The sequence below is a fragment of the Trichosurus vulpecula genome, chromosome 9 (assembly GCF_011100635.1).
Source record: "Trichosurus vulpecula isolate mTriVul1 chromosome 9, mTriVul1.pri, whole genome shotgun sequence".
Taxonomy (NCBI): domain Eukaryota; kingdom Metazoa; phylum Chordata; class Mammalia; order Diprotodontia; family Phalangeridae; genus Trichosurus; species Trichosurus vulpecula.
In genome coordinates, this window is record NC_050581.1 from 85726029 (window position 1) to 85746581 (window position 20553).

Sequence of the window (20553 nt, forward strand, 5' to 3'; positions counted from 1 at the left end):
TCAAAGAGGAGGTGGCTTTTGAGCTGATCCATGCAGGAAAATACTAGGAAGATAGGCTGATCTGAAGAGACTAGCATACAGAAAGCCACAAAGGTGGGAAAAGTCAGGGTTACAGGGGAAAGAACCCAGGCTCTGGGGTCACATCTCCTGGGTTCAGATCCCACCTATCAGTTGTTACCTGTGTGACCTTTGGCAATTCACTTCGCCTTCCTGAACTGCAGTTTCCTCATCTGTAAAATGAGGTTTTTGACTAGATAGCATCAGGTCTGGATTAGGATCCTAAGCTCAGATTTATGATCTGTTACCTTAAGATAGAGGAACCAGCTCACTTTTGCTGTAGTGGAATGAAGAGGACTGCTGAGAAATAAGGCTGGAGAGTTGGGTTGGACCTGGATTGTGGAAAGCCTTGAATTCCAGTCTGAAAAGCTCTCACCTTATCTGTCAGCCAGTAGGATGTCATTGAAAGTTTTGGAACTGGGTAATGTGATGTCATTAGACCTGGGAATTATTAGGAAGGAGATTTTGGCAACTGTGTAAAGGGTGGACTACAGAAAAGACACTAGAGGCTAGGAAAAGTTAGGTGACCATTACAATAGCCCAGACCACAGGTGTTAAGAATGTGGTAAATTTGAGGGTTCACTTAGGGGGAGAGCAATGAGTAAGTATACTATGTGCATAAAGTCTTTTTTTTCCCCTGGCCCCGAGGGGTCGACAGGAAAATGGTTCTTTTGGGTACAGTTACTTCCCTGCCAAAAAAAACTAGTTTGTTTTAAAATTTTATCTGAGCTTCTAGTTCTGGCGGTTGTCCATATGTTTGTGGTTGCTGAAAGACTAATCTTTTTTACTGCTGTATTATTCTTTTGAGAACTAACTCAGGTATTTCCTTAGTTTATATACTGTAACTGAGACACTTATTTACAGCTTTGAAAAGAAAGATTGCTTGGTCTTTAGCCAATTAACTTGCTATGTTGAATAGGTTTAACATAATGTGGTGTTTTTGTCTAGGCATATATAATTATATCTGAGATATGACATATTAGTAACTATAGTGCAGGAAGTAGACAAATAATTTATGGACCCATGAAGATATTTGCATGAACGGTAGAGTCTTTCACTTTCAAGCATTTTTCCCCAAGATATTTTAGTAATACCACAGGGTTTAGGCTATTTGTCATTTGCAGGTGATTTGGATTAACATTGCCAATGTCTATTTTACCAAAGACAAATCTTACTTCCAAGAAATCAAACTTATAAAAAAGTTATAGTAGTTATAAAGATCCTTTTTTGTACTGTGTACTGGTTAGCATTTTTAACATTCAGTATTACCTCTCTTTTGTTGGTCATATACCTGAAATAGTTAAACTGAGTTACTACAATGATTGAGTCGCATTATGTAGACTTATGGATGAAATTGAAAAATTGAAATGTCTGTATACTTCCAAATATAGAGATGCTCAATATTTCAGTCATCAAGTACTAATACATAGTTGATATTTAGCATTTTCCAGCCAGAGTGCATAACCTATGCAAGTACATAAAGAGCTTAAATGTTTGTCAAATTGTTGAATTGAGTTTTAAAAAATAATGCTTTAACCAAACTTAAAATGTAACATTTTAAATGTTATGTATTATAAAATCAATAGTTGCCCATTTAATGTATTTCTCTTTTCTGTCTAAATTGGGTAGGCTGCTAGGTGATATGTTATACTTGGAGTAAGAAAGACCTAAATTAAAATTCTACCTCAGATACTTATTAGTTGTATAGCCTTGGACAAGTTACTTAGCGTCTTTCAGCCTCAGTTCCCTCATCGGTAAAATGGAGATAATAATAGAACCTTCCTCACAGGAATGTTTTGAGGATCATATGAGTTAATATATATAAAATGTTTTTCAAATCTTAAAGTGCTAAATAAATGCTAGCTATTATCATCATTATTAAACTGTTCCTTTTTCACCGCCTTCATTTTTGTTAGTTTCCTAATTTCCATATCTGGTACCATACCCTGAATTTCAGTATTCCTGTTCCACTCCTATTCCCTGACCTCAATTTCTGGCAGTATTGTGCCCGAGTTCCTGGTTGTGTTTTGATTATAGGTACATCATTTTCCAGTCACCGTCATGGTGCTGCTTTGGTCTTCCATTTACATTTTCTGTTCTGTGCCCTTTCTGATAGTCATTCTGACTTTCTGGCTTTAAGCAACATTGGCCTTTTAAGTACTCTTACAACTATAAACAGCCCCTGTGTGTGAGGCACACACAATCACAGAATCTCAGTTAAAAGGGATCCCAATGACCATCTAGTCCAGCCCTGCCTATATAGAAATCCCCTATCCAGAATCTTGACAAGTGCTCATTCAGTCTTTGCTTAAAGACTTCCAATGTTGGAAAATTAACTGTTTCCTGAAACAGCTGATAATCCATTCACCAGCTAAGGTAGTTAGCTGTCTCACTTTAGGTCAGCTTTAATTATAAGGATGTGTTTTCTTACAATAAGCTAAAAATCTTCTGTGCTTTCCACTTCTGGTTCCTGGCTCTGCCCAAACCAGTCAGAATAATCTAATCCCTTTCTACATGTTAGCTCTTTAAGTACTTGAGAATTGTTTATCTCCTCCACCCATCCACCCAGTTTGCCAAGTCTTCTCTTCTCCAACCTAATTATCCCTAGTTCCTGTCCCAAGTTGCTTGCTATCCTTTCAACATACTACTACTGAATACTTGCATTTATATAGTACTTTTAAGGTTTTCAAAGTGCTTTATAAATATCCCATTTTATCTTTTTTTTTCTTTTTTTTGGAGGGGGGAAGGCAGGGCAGTGGGGGTTAGGTGACTTGCCCAAGGTCACATAGCTAGTGTGTCAAGTGTCTGAGGCCAGATTTGAACTCAGGTCCTCCTGACTCCAGGGCTAGTGCTTTACTCACTGCACGACCTGGCTGCCCTATTTCATTTTATCTACACAACCTAGGAGTTAGGTGATATTATTATCCCCAATGTTTAGATGAGGGAACTGAGGTAGACAGAGATTAAGCGACTTGTCCAGGTTCACACAGCTAGTAAGTGTCTGGGGTCTTTTTGATTCCAAGTATAGCATTCTATCCACTGCACCACGCAGCTACTTTCTTGAATAATCCTCTTGACCATTAATTCTTTAACAACTATGAAACCATCAGGATAATTCTCCCAGTGCCTTGGAGCTTCTAATAACTTTCATTTGAATTTTTCTACACTGTTTTACACATACAATCTTACTTCATTCCCATAGTAACCATGTGAGTTGTATAGGTCAAGAATTAATTTATCTATGATGGATCTGAGGCACAAAGACATTAAGTCACTTCCTGAGGTTCCACATACTAAGTAGAAGCAAGCTGGTGATTGAGCTAGAAGTAGAACTAGATTTTCTGATATCCCAGACCAGTACCTCTCTACTTTACCATACTGCATTATGCTACCATTTGCAATGAGCTTCCAACAAAAACGTTTATCTAACAGGCTTTATAAAACTCAATGACTGTAGTAGTTTCACTAGGCTCTTCAATCAACCAGCTACTCCAAACAAATATGATAGCCAATCTTGACATTAGCAGCTAACAGTCACCCATGTTATAACCTTCTTCATTCATTACATGAGGCCCATTAAGTATTTAACCTAGCCACTGTTGGTTGTGGCAAAGATAAATTGGGCCCAGAGTATGGAATCTATTTTAATTTTTTTCAAAATAAGTAATTGGGAATGGAAATTACAATTTTGAGTTAATTTTGCTTAGGACTTTTTATATGTTGTTCTTATTCCATTTGTACAGTAAAGTATGTTTTCTTCATAAGTGATGAAGACATCTTTGGAATAAACTATAATGTTTTAGAAGAGAATCAGGATTGTTAAAATGGGTGTCTAAATGTTTTGGTGGTAGTGATAAGAAATTTAAGGAATATAGTATCTGAACTCAGGAAATGTAATTCTCATAGTTCAGGAAAGAGATACATCTTTGACCAGAAACACTGACAGTAAAAAGGAAAGCAATGAAGAGGTATGGGAAATATATTGAAAGAATCAACAAAGATGGTATAAAAATGAGTTAAATCACCCAGGAACATCCTAGTTTAGGAGAATTGAAGGTGATGGTGTTACTCTTGATAATGTCGAAGTTCTTTATTGTAAACTTAACTTAAAAGCCGAGAGTAGACTATACAGTCTAGAATGTCTTATAGCCTTTAGGAATAATTAGAATGTACTCATAGTGGTGTGATTTGGAGGGAATTAACAAGGCTTCTTTGCCTTTAAATATCTCCTCCAAACAATTTACTAATGCTGAAATTCTTCTCTAGGTTTGCTAGTGGTAAATTCCCATAGGAGAGATCAGAATCAGTGAATGTCACAGCAAATTCCTTTATCAGGTTTCTGAGAGCAAGACAATGGAAATTTTCATCATGGAGGGAGGAGGGAAGGAATGTGAGAGCTTAAATATAAGTAGGGTATTTAAGCAGGTGTCCCTAAAGGTAGAAAGATGGCTCAGAAAAGGCAGAGCTAGAAATGGAAGAAAACACCACTGTATTTTAGAGTTATGCATAGGTGCTGCTATATACCTGTAATAATTACCTTCTCCTGATTCTCCTATCTTAATTTATATGAGTAGTAGTCTTCAGAATCCTGAAGATTAGAGTGCTCTGCATGTTTTCTTTGTGACATATCATTAGACTCCAGCTTCTATCTTAAATCACTTCTGGGATTGGTCCCTTTTGACATCCTGACTCTTTTAAAATGTTGTGGATTTTGCAACTTCTTTCATTGCAGTATTACTCATGACCCATGGCTTGGTCTTACGGTTTTAAAATTATAGATTATTTTCATGTATAATGCAATATTTTGTTCGAAATGAAAGCTAATAGGATGACACTGAAGGTTTTGGTCAGTGGAATGTAACAGGAGTAAACTTGTGTATTAGGAACATTATTTTAGCAGCTATGTGAAGGATAGACTAGAGAAGAGAAGCAGGAACTAGGGTTGCTGAACTTAGATAAGAGAAGGGTTATAAGGGGTCAGCATACTAAGTCTTCCAAGTGTTTGAAGGGTGTTTGTGTGGAAGAGGTATTACAACTGTTCAGTATGGTCCCAGAGGGCAAAACTTGGACCAGTGGTTTAGAAGCTGCAAAGAAGTAAATTTGATTTTGGTGTAAGGGAAAATGTCTTAACATTTAAAGTTATTCAAAGGTGAAATGGACAAAGATTTCCCTTTATTGGAGGTCTTTGAACAAAGGCTAAGTAACCATTTGTTGAGAATATTTGAGATGGGCTGTGGTTTCAGATAACGGTTTGAATTTGATATCTTTTTCATCTCTGAGATTCTGTGATTATACATGGAGTTTCTGAGTGGTATCGTAATTTGTAGATTAGAAATACTAAAATAGGCCAGTGTAATGAAGTCTTATTTTTTTTTTTTTAGTGATTATGTGAAATATCTGAACATTATGCAGAGAACTAGTGGGAAGATGTGGAGAAAAGTTGCAAGATGAAACTAGGTGTGTAGGTCTCCTTAGATAATTGGATTTAATTGCATCCTTGAATTCTATGGCCTGTTTTTTCTGCCAAGTAAGTTAAACCATACCCTCCTAGGTTGGACCAGATGTTATTTGTCCTTCATTTTCATGACCTAAATGGGGTCGCAAAGAGTCAGACACAGCTGAACACCTGAAATTGGTAAATAAGTTGTCACCATAAGAATTCAAACACAGAGGCCAAGACCATATACAAAAGAAGTTAATAAAGGGCTTGTATTCTGAGTGGAAGACTGAACTAAGAGATTCTTCCTAGGGAGACTTAAGCTATTATTATTCTATTTATTGAATCATTACCTTTAATAGCTACTTTAAACTAAATTATTTTTCGTCCTTTGTTTTAGAAGTGGACCAGTGGGGTCATGTCTTGACTCGAGGGTGAATTCACCCTCTATTTAAGGGAGGCAGAGTTGCATAGTCATCAGCCTCACTCTCCCAGAGTCATCAAACTCCAAGAAACTGGCAAGAAAAAAGTCAGGACAGCTGGCAGTGGTGGGGGTGTAATGGATGACCTTAGTGTCTTTGATGTCTGACCAAGCTCTAAGTGCTCAACAGTACCTGCTTCAGCTGCCTACTGTTCTCACCCACACATTCACTGGGGAAGTCTTCCTATGGTTGGGGTAGACATCCCCCCAAATCCCCTATGGGTTTGGGGCCTGTCAGTTAGTTACCCTCAACCTGGTTTAGCTTGTCTGCAGAGAATGGTTTTTACCAAGGTATGGCTGCTGCACATGGCTACAGCTTCTTGGAGCCACAGGTGAAGAATGGACACAGAGTGAAGGTAGAGTTCACAGTTGGATGAGCAGCCCTGAAAAGAGCTCAGCAGGCCCTCACACCAGAAGTGCTAGCTCTCCCTGAACACCCTGTAAACCCCAGACCAGATAGCCTACAGTCCAGGGAAGTACCTGGAGTCAGTAGCAAGGGGAAATGGGATGAGTGGATTTCATTTTACTCATATTTCATGGCTCCCAATTAGACAGTTAACCACAATAGTTTAGCAAGGAGAGCTACTAATAGAAGAGAAAGTGCTGTGGAAATTTTCTGTAAGGGTATTAAGAGATTAATTCTCAAGGGATATGAAGAGAGACAAGATAGTAATTCAGTTCAGCAAGCATTTTGTAAGCACCTACAACAATGGGAAAAGCAGTTGTATCCAGAGAAGGTGACAAAATTGTGTGGATCTTTAGAGGTGAATTCTTCAGGTTTTCTGAAGTAAGAAGAGAAACCAACGGCATGAAAAAAGGAAGGAAAAAACTCAAACCTTATTAGTATCAGTATCATCTACCACCAGCCAACATACCTAGTTTCCCATCTATGTACCATTTTTATGAGAATCATCTATATCAACACTTCTGAAAGTGTGGTCCTTGGACTCCTGGGGGTTCCTGAAGCTCTTTCAAGGAGTCCTCAAGGTCAAAACTTTTCATAATAATACTAAAACTTTTTTGCCTCTTAAAATATTCCTCCCTTTTCCAAGTACATATCTTTATGAGACCAGATTTCCTTCATATATATTAACCAGAATGACATTGGAGCAGATTATATTCAGAAGCAAATATGAGAATCCAGTTATCTTTTATTAATAAACTAGATATTAAAGGGATTTTCAAAGATATGTAAAGCAATGCCATTCTTTATTTTTTTTTTTGTTTTGGAAAAATAGCATTATTTCTTATAATTTTATTTTGGGAAAATAATTTATTTTTCATTAAAATAGTATTTATGTTAATATGTAATATGTTTATTTTTAAATAGACTATTTTTAAAACTTAGATTTTTGTTTATAATACGGTAAATACCAGTAGATATAAACAAAAGCCCTTTGTGGTCCTCAGTAAGTTTTTAATGTAAAGGGATTCCGTGATCAAAAAGTTTGAGAATAGCTCTTCTGCATATACATAAAGAACATTATTGATGGTATTCAAAGGAAACAGGTGATATTCCGTAGTAGACAAAATCTTTAACATTACGCAGTTATTTGAAAGATTTCCAGAATAGAAGAAAGATTTCACTCCGTTTCTTGTTTGTCAGCTATGTAAAAGTACTCTCTAAAAAGGATGGTAGGGTCCAAAAAGATCTGGACAGATTAGAACATTGGGCTGACCCTAATAGATGAATAGGAACAAATTATGAGTTTAAGAAATCATCTTCACGAGTACAAAATAGAGGCGTCATTGTTACTCTGAAAAAGATCTGGGGGTTCAAATAGACTATAAGTTTAATGTGAATCTGCAGTGAGAACAATCAAAAATGATAATGCAGCCTTGGACTGAATTAAAAGTCATAGATTCTAGAAATAAGGAGGCAATTCTACTTGGAGTATTACATTTAGTTTTTGACATACAGTTTATAAAGGACATGGATTAGCTGGTTCTAGAAATGGGTAGCCAGGAAGAGTTTTGAGTTTATATCATGGGAAGATCAACTGAAGGAACTGAGAATATTTAGCCTGGAGAAGATTCAGGTGTGGTTATGAACTATGTTCAAGTATTTCAAGGGCTACCACATGGAATAAGGATTAGACTTGTTCTTTTTGGCCCTGGAAAGCAGAACCAGGAGCAATAGGTACACGTTTCAAAGAGGCAAATTTGGGTTTAATGTCAGGAAAAATGTCCTAATAGTTAGAGCTATCCATAGGTAGAGTAGGTTGTCTTGGAAGATGGTGGGTTCCTCCTCATTGTAGGTCTTCAAGCAGATCCGGATGGCTACATGTGGATTCCTTTTATGTAATAGCTTGGAAGGGATGGTCCCCGAGGTCCCTTCCAACACAAAAATTATGTGATTGTATCGTTCTCTACATGTTCTTCCTCTACAACAGATGTTGGCATATGAGCAGTAATTGTTTTCAAGATGGTCTTTTTGTAAATGTTTATCATGAGTGTTGGAATTTGGGATGAGAAAATACTCCACAACCTGTTTCTTACTGACTTTGGATGCATAAAAACCAACTCCATCAATTCCTTTATTTGCCTTTTCAATTTGTCTCCCTATACTCCCTTTTCATTTAGCTTTAGCTTCCTTTGGGAAGTTAGAGTGTCAGGTTTGATGCTGTTTAAGTCCTTCAGTTCTCTGTTAGCTTACTGGAGAATGGTCTTATATTTGGAATACTAGCAGCTAAGTTAGTGTTTATAGACTCCTCTTACCTCTGCTCTCTTTTTGGCCACTGCTCCATTGCTACTTTTGAATCAGAATGGTACCTCACTGGTCTGAAGACTCTTTTTTCACTGTTTTGTGAGTTGCCAAGAATTCATCACCAAATGACTGATGAAGCAACCTAGTGATAGTCTTGTTCTGAGCTAAGCTGGCGTTCAGATAGCAGATAGTCCATGATTGGGCTGGTATTCAGATACTTTCCAGCCTAGTAGAACATTCCGCACAGCTTGTTCTCTGAATAGTCTGTGTTTAGATTCATTTAAAAGGTTGCACTTGAGGACCTAGAGGGCCACGTGTGGCCTCAAGGCTGTAGGTTCCCCACCCCTGCACTAGTGCCTTCCCTCTGTTAATTATTTCCAATTTATCTTGAATATAGCTTATTTGTACATAGTGTTACTTTAGCTGTTTATATATTATCTCCGCCACTAGATTGCTCTCTCCAGAGCTTAACACAATACCTGGTCCGTAAGTGTTTATTAGCTGACTAATACCCTGATAAATACTCATACAATATATATTCCCTGAAAATACCATTAAGCTGTTAATGTTAAGAGAAAGGAGGGATGTGTCTTTTATTTTAAATTTTTTTATTGATAAGATTTCATTTTTACATCACTTTCATCTCCCAATATCCCTTCCATCATTTTGCAGAGAGCTTTTTTTTTTTTTTTTTTTGCAACAAAGAATAAAAAGGGAGGGAGAAGGCAATTCAACCCAAGGGACATCACCTTTAACTTTGATTGTATGGTATTGGCTTTATTTCTAAATAAATTTTGATTGATAGCTTTTGTTTCTATACCACCTACATTTTCCAGTATATCCTTCCCAGAGAGCTGTCTCCCATGACAAAGAATAAAAAAAGAGAAAAAAAAAACCTAATTCAGTAAAACCAACCAAGTATATACAAAATCTGATGTTACATGCAATATTCCATGCCTGTAACCCACAACCTCTGCAAAGAAAGTGAGGAGGTATCTCCTCATTTGTCATATTTGAGAAGAATTTTCCATTTTGACCTCATTTATACTGACTTAATTTGACTTTATTTATGCTTATTTATACTTATATATACGTTTGGTATATTGCACTATATTATTTGGGTTCTATTTTCTTCCCTCTATGTCATATACATGTTTTTCCATGTTTCTTCAAATTCTTTGTTGATTCCTTAACCTGTGGTAATATTCCATTACATTTATATACTGTAATTTGTTCAGTAATTCACAAATTATTGGATGGTATTTTGTTTCCAGTTTTTTGTTATTACACGTAATGCTCTTAACATTTTTGTACATAGATTTTTTTCTAATCTACTTGATGTCTTAGTGGAATTTCTAGGTGAAAAGGTATGAATAATTTAGGAACTTCTGTTGTTATATTTAATTTTTAAAATGTTTTGTTCATTCTTTTTGCACAGTTCATTTTCCAGTACTGTCCTCCCCTACCACCATGTTCTCCCTGATAACAAAAAAAACTACCAAGCAAAACAAAATGACACCAAAAGCTAATTTTTTTAAAAAAGATTTATACTAGTTATTTTTGTTAGTGAAAATCCTCATATCAAATGAATTGGATACACTGTACTACTTTTATATGGAATATAGACTTTCTACTGAATCTGTTATGTGTATAAAATATGAAACACAAAAATGTATTTAATTAAAATTATCTTCCTTTTAAGAATGATCCATTTTAGAGCTGTAGCAGAAAACCTTAATTAGCAAAGAAAGTTTGTGGATTACTTTTTAAGTGTACATAGTATAGCCTAAAGTTAGCGTTGTAAGTATTGCTTTCATGTGTATCCAGTGTTCAGGGAGAACTAGCACTTCTGGTGTGAGGGCCTGCTGAGCTCTTTTCAGGGCTGCTCATTCAACTTTGGACTCTACCTTCTTTCACTCTGTGTCCGTTCTTCACCTGTGGCTCCAAGAAGCTGTAGCCATGTGCAGCAGCCATACCCTGGTAAAAACCATTCTCTGCAGACAAGCTAAACCAGGTTGAGGGTAACTAACTGATAGGCCCCAAACCCATAGGGGATTTGGGGGGATGTCTACCCCAACCATAGGAAGACTTCCCTAGTGAATGGGTGGATGAGAACAGTTCATTCCAACAGCCATGAAGGCAGCTGAAGCAGGCACTGTGGAGCAGTTTGGTCAGATATCAAAGACACTAACGTCATCCACTGCATCCCAGACCATTGCCAGTTGTCCTGACTTTTTTCTTGCCAGTTTCTTGGAGTTTGATGACTCTGGGAGAGTGAGGCTGATAACTTTGTGCAACTCTGCCTCACTTAAATCCAGTTCACCTTCAAGTCAAGACATGACCCCAAGATGTCACTGGTCCTCTTCTGAAACAAAGGATGAACAATAACATAGTTTAAAGTAGCTATTAAAGGTAATGATTCAATAAATAGAATAATAATATCTTAGTCTCCCTAGGAAGGATCTCCCAAGTCAGTCTTCCACCCAGTATATGAGTCCTTTATTAACTTCTTTTGTATATGGTCTTGGCCTCTGTGTTTGAATTCTTACGGTGACAGCTTATTTACTGATTTCAGTTGTTAAGTCATTTTCAGTTATGTCTGACTCTTCATGAATTTTGGAGTTTTCTTGGCAAAGATACTGGAGTGGTTTGCCATTTCCATCTCCAGCTCATTTTGCAGGTAAGGAAACTGAGGCAAACAGGGAGAAGTGACTTGTCCAGCATCACATATCAGCTGAGGTGAGAGGTCAACTCAGGAAGATGAGTCTTCCTACTCCAAACCTGGCATTCTATCTACTGTGTCACCTAGCTGCCCCTATTTATGGATAAGCATTGTATATAATTAGTATGAAATTGAGGCATCTAATATTGGATATCTCATAGGCATCATAGGCATTTGGACATCCACATGTCCAAAACAGAACTCTTCATCTTCACCCCAAAACCCAACCCTTCTAAATTTACCAGTTTCTGTTGAGAGCACTCCCATCCTCATAGTTGCCTAGGTTGCAACTTTGCAATTTCATCCTGACTTCTCACTTACTTATACAATCAGTACCTTATCTTGTCATCTCCTCAGCATTTTTTGATTACTGTTTCCTTCTCTCTACTCACTGCCCATTATCCTAGTTCAGACCCTTATCACTTCTTCCCTGGCTGTGGCAATGGTCTCCTAATTGGTATCCCTATTCATGTCTTTCTACATTCCAATTCATTTTCATACAGGTGCCAAAATTGTTTTCCCAAAGCACAAGTCTAACCATGTCACTGTCATGCTAAATAAACTTCAGTGGTTCCCTGTTACCATTAGAATCAGATATAACTCCTCTGTTTGGCATTTGCAACCTGCCCCTGTAGGGTTAATGGAATATAAGATCTTCCCCATCCTTTAATAGGCCTATGTGACACATGTTTCCTTTTTCCCTTGGAATAGAGGCCGTCTTCCTGGGACTAAAGGTGCACAGGTATTTCAACCACAGATGTCTTTCTGCTTTGAGCTCTGGCCCAGTTCACAGCTGTGATATATCCTGAGTCACAGAGAGCCCATTGGGGGAGGAACTTGCCTAAGAGGAAGCTTTCTAAAGGGAAGCTTGCTTACAGGAAGACTTTCACACCTTTTGGTACTAAGTTAATTAGGCACTGAGTCATGAGGGTGGTGAAGCCTTCTGGCTGTGGGCCTATTAGCCGAAAGTGTATATATATTCTGGGGTGAGATTTTGCTTTGGGTCTCACTCCTGGGGAGAATGTTTGCCTGAAGTCAACCCCCCCCCCCCCTTGTGAATCCAGATGTTGGTGCTCCTGTCTGGTGATGTATTACCCTGTTAAGACAGTTGGAGCCTCTGTACTAATTTCTCTCCTTATATTTTCTCCATGTTCAGGGTGCTGACCTTTCCCCTGAACTGGTGAATGACCTTTACCTTCTTTACTTACATTGTTTTATTAAAGTAGAATTGTTAACCCCTTTTGAGCTGTCTTTCCTTTATAAAAGCAGATCAAAGAACCTGTGCTAGCAGACCCCCACGTGTGCTAGGATGCTTGCTAGTACAAGCCCCGACTCACCTTTTTAACCTTATTGCTTATTATTATTCTTCCTCATGTTAAATTGGCCTCCTTATTGATCCTCTTAAATGGCACATCATCTCCTTTCTTCATGTTTTTCCCATGCACAGAATTCACTCCCTCCTCATTTTCTTCAAAGCTTAGCTCGAATGTCACTTTCTAAAGGAAGCCTTTCCTGATCCCTCAGCTACTGGTGCCTACCTCCTAAAATTAGTTTACATCTATTTTGGGTGAATATGTGTTTGTACGTGTGTATACACATACATATTGATATGTATGTATGTATGTTTATATACCCCCAGGCCTAACCCTATCCTGCACAGTTGCAGGAGCTTTGTTTAATTGAATTCCGTGGACATAGGTCAGCCTCGTTCATTCATGTTCAGATACACATTTTGTTGACTATTGCTGATATCTGCAAATATTATCAAAACAATGTTTTATATTTTCCATTTGACTTTTTATCTTTATTTTAAATGAGAATAATCACACATTTTCAGTTTATTTCTTATTTTGAAGATAATTGTTTCCTTTTTCCCTTTCATTTTCCTGCCTGCTTTTTTCCTGTAATACTAATGTAAGTCCACCCTCCCATTGTCCAGTGGACTTAAAACACTTCCTCAAGGTTTCTAGTACATATTTCTCCCTAGTATCTAATGTCTTAGATAATCAAGAGCCATTATATTTAAAATGTTGTTGAGCCATAGGGAAAAAAAGCTCTTAATTTATCATGAAAGTTGTATTGTATTAACTTGATATATCCAGAATAAGCAGATTGGACCAGAGCTGGAAGAGAGCTTTGAGATCATCTAATTATGGTCTTATGACTCTGTATAACTAGTAAGTGAAGCAGTACATTTCAGTTTCAGCTAGTGTGCTAGATATAAAACAGGCTGGCTGTTTGGATTCAGAAAGATAACCTAGCCTAGTACTCTTTTCTTTACTCCTTTTAAAAATTAAATTCTGGGTTCGTTGTTGGCATTTGATACCCTTTTAAGTGGTGAGCCCTTGGCCTGAGTGAATGGAATTCAGGAAAGCTTTTGTATGTTTATGTCATCACTGTTGATACTTTACAGTATTATTTTACTTTTCCTTTCCATGTAAGATTAAAGAAGAGTTCTAAAAATTTAAAAGAGTATGTAATCATTAATACCACATAAACATTGATAAATTAGAGAGGAGCCTTTTCTCTAAAGTAATATTCCCCCTTTTTTAGTTTTGTTTTTCTAGTCCTGCTTTCAATGTATGAGATGCTTTAAAAAGGAATGAGGTTCATGACATTCTCCCCCACCCCCCCCAAAATGCTGCTTTTGCTACAAGTTAAGTGTGTTTCCTGTCATTCCTTTAATAAAAAACAGGAAGCTAATACTGGAAAGGAATTTGGAACTCTGAATTGTTTTGCTTTTTGCTTTTAGTCATGCCCATTTAGCATTAAAATGATAGGAATTTTGAATTGGCATAAAGTATCTTAATAAATTCATACTTCTATCATTTCACTAAATGATGTAACAAATATTTGGTTAGAAATTTAATTTTAGGAAGGTCTTGATATTTACTATGTTTCATATTTGTGCATGTGTTGAATGGTTTGTTCAAGGCTATATCATGTTATATGTCATGACCAGTTAAATAGAACAGATTGTTATTTTGGGCTTAGGCCTACAGACTTAATAGCCAAACACATCCTTCAAATATTTTGATAACTTGGAAAAATAAGCTACTTTTGCTTTAATCTTGGGGATTCAAACTTGGTTCTGTTCCTCCACTTGCGTCTCAAGAGATAATGGTGTTAATGTTGGTTTCTTTCAGTGGTAGAAAATTTGTATATATTCTGGACTTATTATATGTAACTCTAAAGTGAAAAAAAGCCTAGAATTCTTTTTCTTATGATTTTTCTGCAGATCAGTAGTAATTCATGTCCTTCTTGATTTGAAAATAATACCTTTTTGGTCAATGGATTATTTAGTTAGGCAGTGTTTGAAAGGCAACATGGCATAGTACACAGATGGGGTTCTTAACTTGGAGTCTGTGAACTTGATATTTTTTTTAATTTATTATTTATTTTTCATTTACAACACTCAGTTCCACAAGTATTTGGGTTCCAAATTTTCTCTCCCTCCCACTCCTCCCCCTAACCCTCCCGAGACAGCATGTAATCCAATGTAGGTTCTACATATACCTTCACATTGAACTTCTTTACATAATAGTCCAGTTGTAATGAATAATCATAACCAATGGAATGAATCATGAGAAAGGAGAAGCAAAACCAAATGAAAAAGGAGGGACGAGCAAAATTTTGCCTCAATCTGCATGCAGACTCCGTAATTCTTTCTCTGGGTGTGCTTTTTCCATTATGAGACTTTTGGAGCTGTCTTTGAACCTTGCATTGATGAGAGAAGTCAAGTCTATCATAGTTAGGCCTTACAAATATTGTATGTTTGTAATCATGTATAACAGGGCTGTCCGACCTTAGGTTTTTATTGAAACAATAGACAATATATTTTGATTTGCCATTTTAGTGAGACCTGTGGCTCAGCTTCCTTTACTAAACCATTTATGCAAATTTCTATGCTTGTAGGCGGCCTCATAAATCACACTGCTGGCAGCATTCAGCCTGCAGGCCGCATTTTGGACAGACCTGGTGTATAATGATCTCCTGGTTCTGCTCCGCTCACTCAGCATCAGTTTGTACAAGTGCTTCCAGGTTATAATGAAGTCCCTCTGCTCCTCATTTCTTATAGCACAATAGTATTCCATTATATTCATATACCACAATTTGTTTAGCCATTCCCCAATTGATGAGCATCCCCTTGATTTCCAATTCTTTGCCACACAAAAAGAGCTGCTATAAATATTTTTATACACATGGGTTCCTTTCCCACTGTGAACTTGATTTTTGAAAGATTTTGATAACTAAATATAATAGGTTTTCTTTTTAATCCTACATATTTAAAAGCATTATTCTGAGGAAGGGTCCAAAGACTTCTCAAGACTGTCAAAGGGATTATGATTCAAAAGAGTTAAGAACTTTTAGAATAGCAGGTTGGCCTTAGAACTGGAAAAACCTGGGTTCCCTCTCACTGGATCTGGCCAATTCTCTATATTAGCAGTTGTTAATCTTTTTATGTAAAAACTCTTTGCCAGTCTGGTGAAAATTGTGGACTCCTCACAATATAATGTAAATAATTAAATGAAATGCTGAATTTCAGTTAGAGGTTAATAGAAATAAAGATTCATTTTTTTCTTCTTCAAGTTTATCTTACCCAAGTTTATGGAACTTCTGAAATGGGCACCAGGTTAAGAACTCTTGCTCTAGACTGTAGACTGCAGATGAGCTATAAAGCTGCACCTGTAGAGGGAGTTTTCGTGAAAATTCCCTAACTGATTAAAAAAAATAGATGAAGATAAGGAATAAGTGTTCAGAAAAATGGTGTTCAGAGTATAAGATCCAGTTATTTTAACATTTTATAGCTAATTAAATGCATTCACAGTAATCTCTTGTTTTAGAATGTTTAAAAAGGAGCAATATAGTACAGATTGTACAGTATGTTTACAAAATCCTTTTTATTGATAACTTCAAAGAAGCAAAGGTGTGTTTTCTTGGGCAAAAATTTAGCATCATTTAGCACCATGGGCAAAAATTTCACCATCAAAGTTCAATAAATTGATAATTTTTAAAAAATAAATTTTATTGCTACCTTTTGTTTTTATATAAACTATATTTCTCAATTTATATTATTTTCCTCATTCTGCTTACTTCACATTGTATTAGTACATATAATTCTTCCCAAACTTCATCACATTCATCATTTCTTAATAGCATAGTAATATACAACTTGTTTAGCCATTTCCCCAATTGATGAGCATCTACCTTATTTCTAGTTATTTATTACTACAAAAAAAGTGCTATTATAAATATTTTGGTTAACATGAGATATCTTTCTTTTTATCACTGACTTCCTTAGAGTATGTTCCTAGTAGTGGGTCAGTTATAGACATTTTAGTCACTTTATTCACATAATTCCAAATGGCTTTCCCACATTGTTGGACCAGTTTGCAGCTCCACCAACAGTGCATTAACATGCCTATCTTTGCACAACCTCTGTAACACTATTCGTGTGTGTGTATACATATATGTATGTGTATACATATATGTATATATGGAGAGAGAGATATGAAACCTCAAAGTTCTTCTGATTTGCCTTTTTTTTAAACTCGTGATTCAGAGCTGTCTTTCGTATAGTTACTAATAGTTTACACATCTTTTGAAAACTGTTCATCAGGATGCTATCTTTCAAAAGGCTTATTTTTTTAACAGTGAAAGTAATGATTAGCAAATGTGAAGATATAATTCAGAAAAATAAGAACTTTATTAAGGTGACAGGAAAAAAGTATTTTTACTCTATAATTAATAAAATGTATCTCTTTCAGACAGCAAATGGCTACATCTTATTTTTTCATATTGTATCAGCAAGAGGAGAAAAGTACCTTTATGAGCCTGTATATCCCAAGTAAGTTTTTGTTTTTTATCTTTTATTCTTGATTTGTATATTATACCCTTGAAAAAGCATTACAGCTTTGTGAATTCAAAGTAGATTCAAACAAGGGTAGGCTGTTTTGAATATATATCAGATCCCTTTGCCAAGGGACCGTCCAAATTATTTTGTTAGTCCTATCATTTGTGTGTATATGTGGAATGAAATATAGGTTAAAATAAATTAGCTATTAGCTGAGTCTTGGAAATATTTTAAATATTACAGAGATTGTTATTATTATGATATACCTTGTGCTTTTATTTTTTTCCAGTAAAGTTTAGACAGAAACCTGTTGGAATATAAATGACTATTAAATTAAGAGAGAATAGAATAATACTCTGTAATATTTACTGGAAATCATTGTGCTAAATAGACATTTTTATTTAATTTTACACATACACTATAACTCCTGATATTTTAATAAGTTTTATAATTTTTGTCTTTTTTCGAAACTGTAGTGACCAGTTGCTTAAATTTGATCCTCCTTGTGAATCTTAATTGAAATTAATTGGCTCCTTAGTTATGTTTATCAGAAAATTTGTATTCAATTTTTTGTGATTACTACTTTCTGGTTTCTGGGTGAGAGATTGGCAAACACTTGCTGCTCTTCATGGAAGGCGGGTGAAATGAGGGTAGCTTGACTTAGTGGATAGAGGGGTGACCTAATTAGAGAACCTAGAAAGACCTGGATTCAACTGCTAGGCCTACACATACTGGCTATGTAACCTTGGGCAAGTCACATGACCTTTAATTGCCCCTTCTTTCCCCCATTCTTTAAATATGTAAATTGTATTACAATTGCATATCTACTTTGATAGTGGGAGTTTCCTCCTAGTAAACTCTTTATACTTATGGAATCACCCTGCTGCCCTCTCCTTTCCACACCCCACCCCATCAGTATAATAAAACTCAGATATGTACAAGCTACATTATTTCAAACCTAGTTCACATAGTGAAAATTGTGATGTCTAAAACGGTTAGACTGTGTTTTCTAGCTTTTCTTACCATAGATTGTTTCTTATTTTGTAATCATTGGGGAGCATTTTCTAATCCTCTATTTCAGTCACTAAACAATTTTTATTTTTAGAAACTAATGAGAGAAATTGACTAAGTATGGAAGGGCGGTTATATTAAGAAAATTCAGAAAATTTCACTTGTAAGCTATACTTGGTTGGATATGATGGTTATTGGTTTAGAACAGTTTGTTAATGTTAGCCAGTTATGTCAGTAGAGCCAAACCTGTTTTTCTGTATCCCAGGAGCTAAGAATGTTCTTTACATTTTTAAATACAATTAAATATGTTATGGTAAAAAATAAAGTAGAAAAGCTGAATTGTAAAGGAACTTTTTATATAAAAATGTTGCCTATTTATGCTATAAGTTTTAATTTTACTGCTTTTATGATACAACCCTTTTCTGAAACTCTAGGCCAACCTGGTGCCCCTTTTTATGGCTGCCTGTAGAATATGTTGTTGTTGTTCATTCGTTTCAGTCACGTCCAACTCTTCATGACCCCATTTGGGGTTTTCCTGGCAAAGATATTGGAGGGGTTTGCTATTTTCTTCTCCAGTTCATTTTACAGATGAGGAGACTGAGGCACACAGGTCAAGTGACTTGCCTAGGGTCACACAGCTAGTAAGTATCTGAGGCCAGATTTGAACTCAGGAAGATGAGTCTTCTGATTCCAGGCCTGGCACGATGCCACTTAGCTGCCCCCTTGTAGAATGTGTAGTGTTTTGTTAATTATAAATGGAAATACTAAGGTTATGAGAAGTAATGGGCTATGAGTCAGTGTTGACATTGGCCTGTCTAGTGTTGGTGATGAAGTATGGAAGTTACAGGAGGATACATTAGGACACAATTTAGAGGAGAGTTTACTAATTCAATTTGACAGACGTTCATCAAACAGGTATGCCATACAAAGGCACTGTGATAGACGCTGGGAATATAAAGACAAAAACACAAAACATTTCCTATTCTCACAGACCTTACATTCTACCTGGAATAAATCATGTGTACTGACAAATAACACAAGATAACTTGAGGAAGGAGAGCACTAACAATTGGGGGAAACAAGAAAGGACCAAAAATCCCATAGGCAGGGGTAGCTGAGTGGACCCTTGAGAGAAATTAAAGATTCTGAGAGACAGAGAGGGTGGGGGAAAAGCCTGTGCAAAGACACAGAGATAGGGGCTAGAATATGAACTTCCGGGATCAGCTGATAGGTCAGTTACTTAAGGGTCTAGTAGCAAGATTTTTATCCCATAATGGAATGGACTCTATTTAAAAGAGGTGAGACTGCTACTTTTGAAGTTATTAACAGTAGACCGTTACTAAGTGGCAGCTAGGTGATCACTTATCAAAGATGTTATAGAGAGGCTTTGGGTTTTATTTAGGGGCTGGAAATAGGATTATTGATGTCCTTCGCAGTTATAGTCAATAAAAGGTGCCTTTTTGTGCATAGGATCCTAGATTTAGAGCTGAAAGGGAACTTAGAGGGTATCAAATCCAACCTTCTCACTTTACTTCTTTTACAAATGAGGAAACTGAGGCTGAGAGAAGTTAATGACTTGGCCAACATCACACAGCTATTAAGTATCTGAGGAAAAATCAGAACTTGAGTCTTCCTGAACCTAGGTCCGGTGCTCTTATCCACTTCGTTATCTATTATATGAATGAACATTATGCTCTTAGTCAACATACGTTAATAAATCATAGAACTTTAGAGCTGAGATTATCAAGTCTGACACCCCCATTTTATAGATGAGAAAAATGAAGTTGAAAGAGGTTGTGACTTCCTTGTAATCTGATATATGTTGTTTAAAGCCCCTCAGCTTTATCAAAGACCATCTTTTTCAAATCAGGCTGAGTAAAATAGGTATCTGCTGTGCTGGCAAGAAAAAGAAGGAAAATAATTTCAGCTGGGCTTTATGTCAGGGCTTAGACGAATAAGAAAACAAATTAATTGTTTTGGGCCATGGACCTCTCAGCTTCGATTGTGACTCCTTTGTATTGCTTTGGATCTTGTTGAGAAAAAAAAAAAAGGCAGAAAAAGAAAAAAGTAAGGGAAATTAGAACTAGCTTATAACTTTGAAAAATGGAGGGGACAGCATCAGTTGGGAAATGGCTTCACAAATTGTTATAGATGAATGTAATAGACTATTATTACTGTGCTATAAGAAATGATAGATATGAACGTAGGGAAACATGGAAATAGATTGCATGAACTGATGCACAGTGAAGTAGGCAGAGCCAAGAAAACAGCATATACAATGACT

At 36.3% G+C, this 20553-nt stretch overlaps 1 protein-coding gene across 4 annotated transcripts in view; it reads left to right on the forward strand.

The window, feature by feature from the left end:
• RIC1 (RIC1 homolog, RAB6A GEF complex partner 1) overlaps window positions 1–20553 on the forward strand; it is a 155042-nt gene that overhangs the window by 29764 nt on the left and 104725 nt on the right. For all 4 annotated transcript variants that reach the window (XM_036737720.1, XM_036737722.1, XM_036737721.1 and 1 more), the window contains one exon: window positions 17173–17252. In XM_036737720.1, the coding sequence (XP_036593615.1) occupies window positions 17173–17252 (80 nt within the window). The remainder of the gene's footprint in view (window positions 1–17172; window positions 17253–20553) is intronic.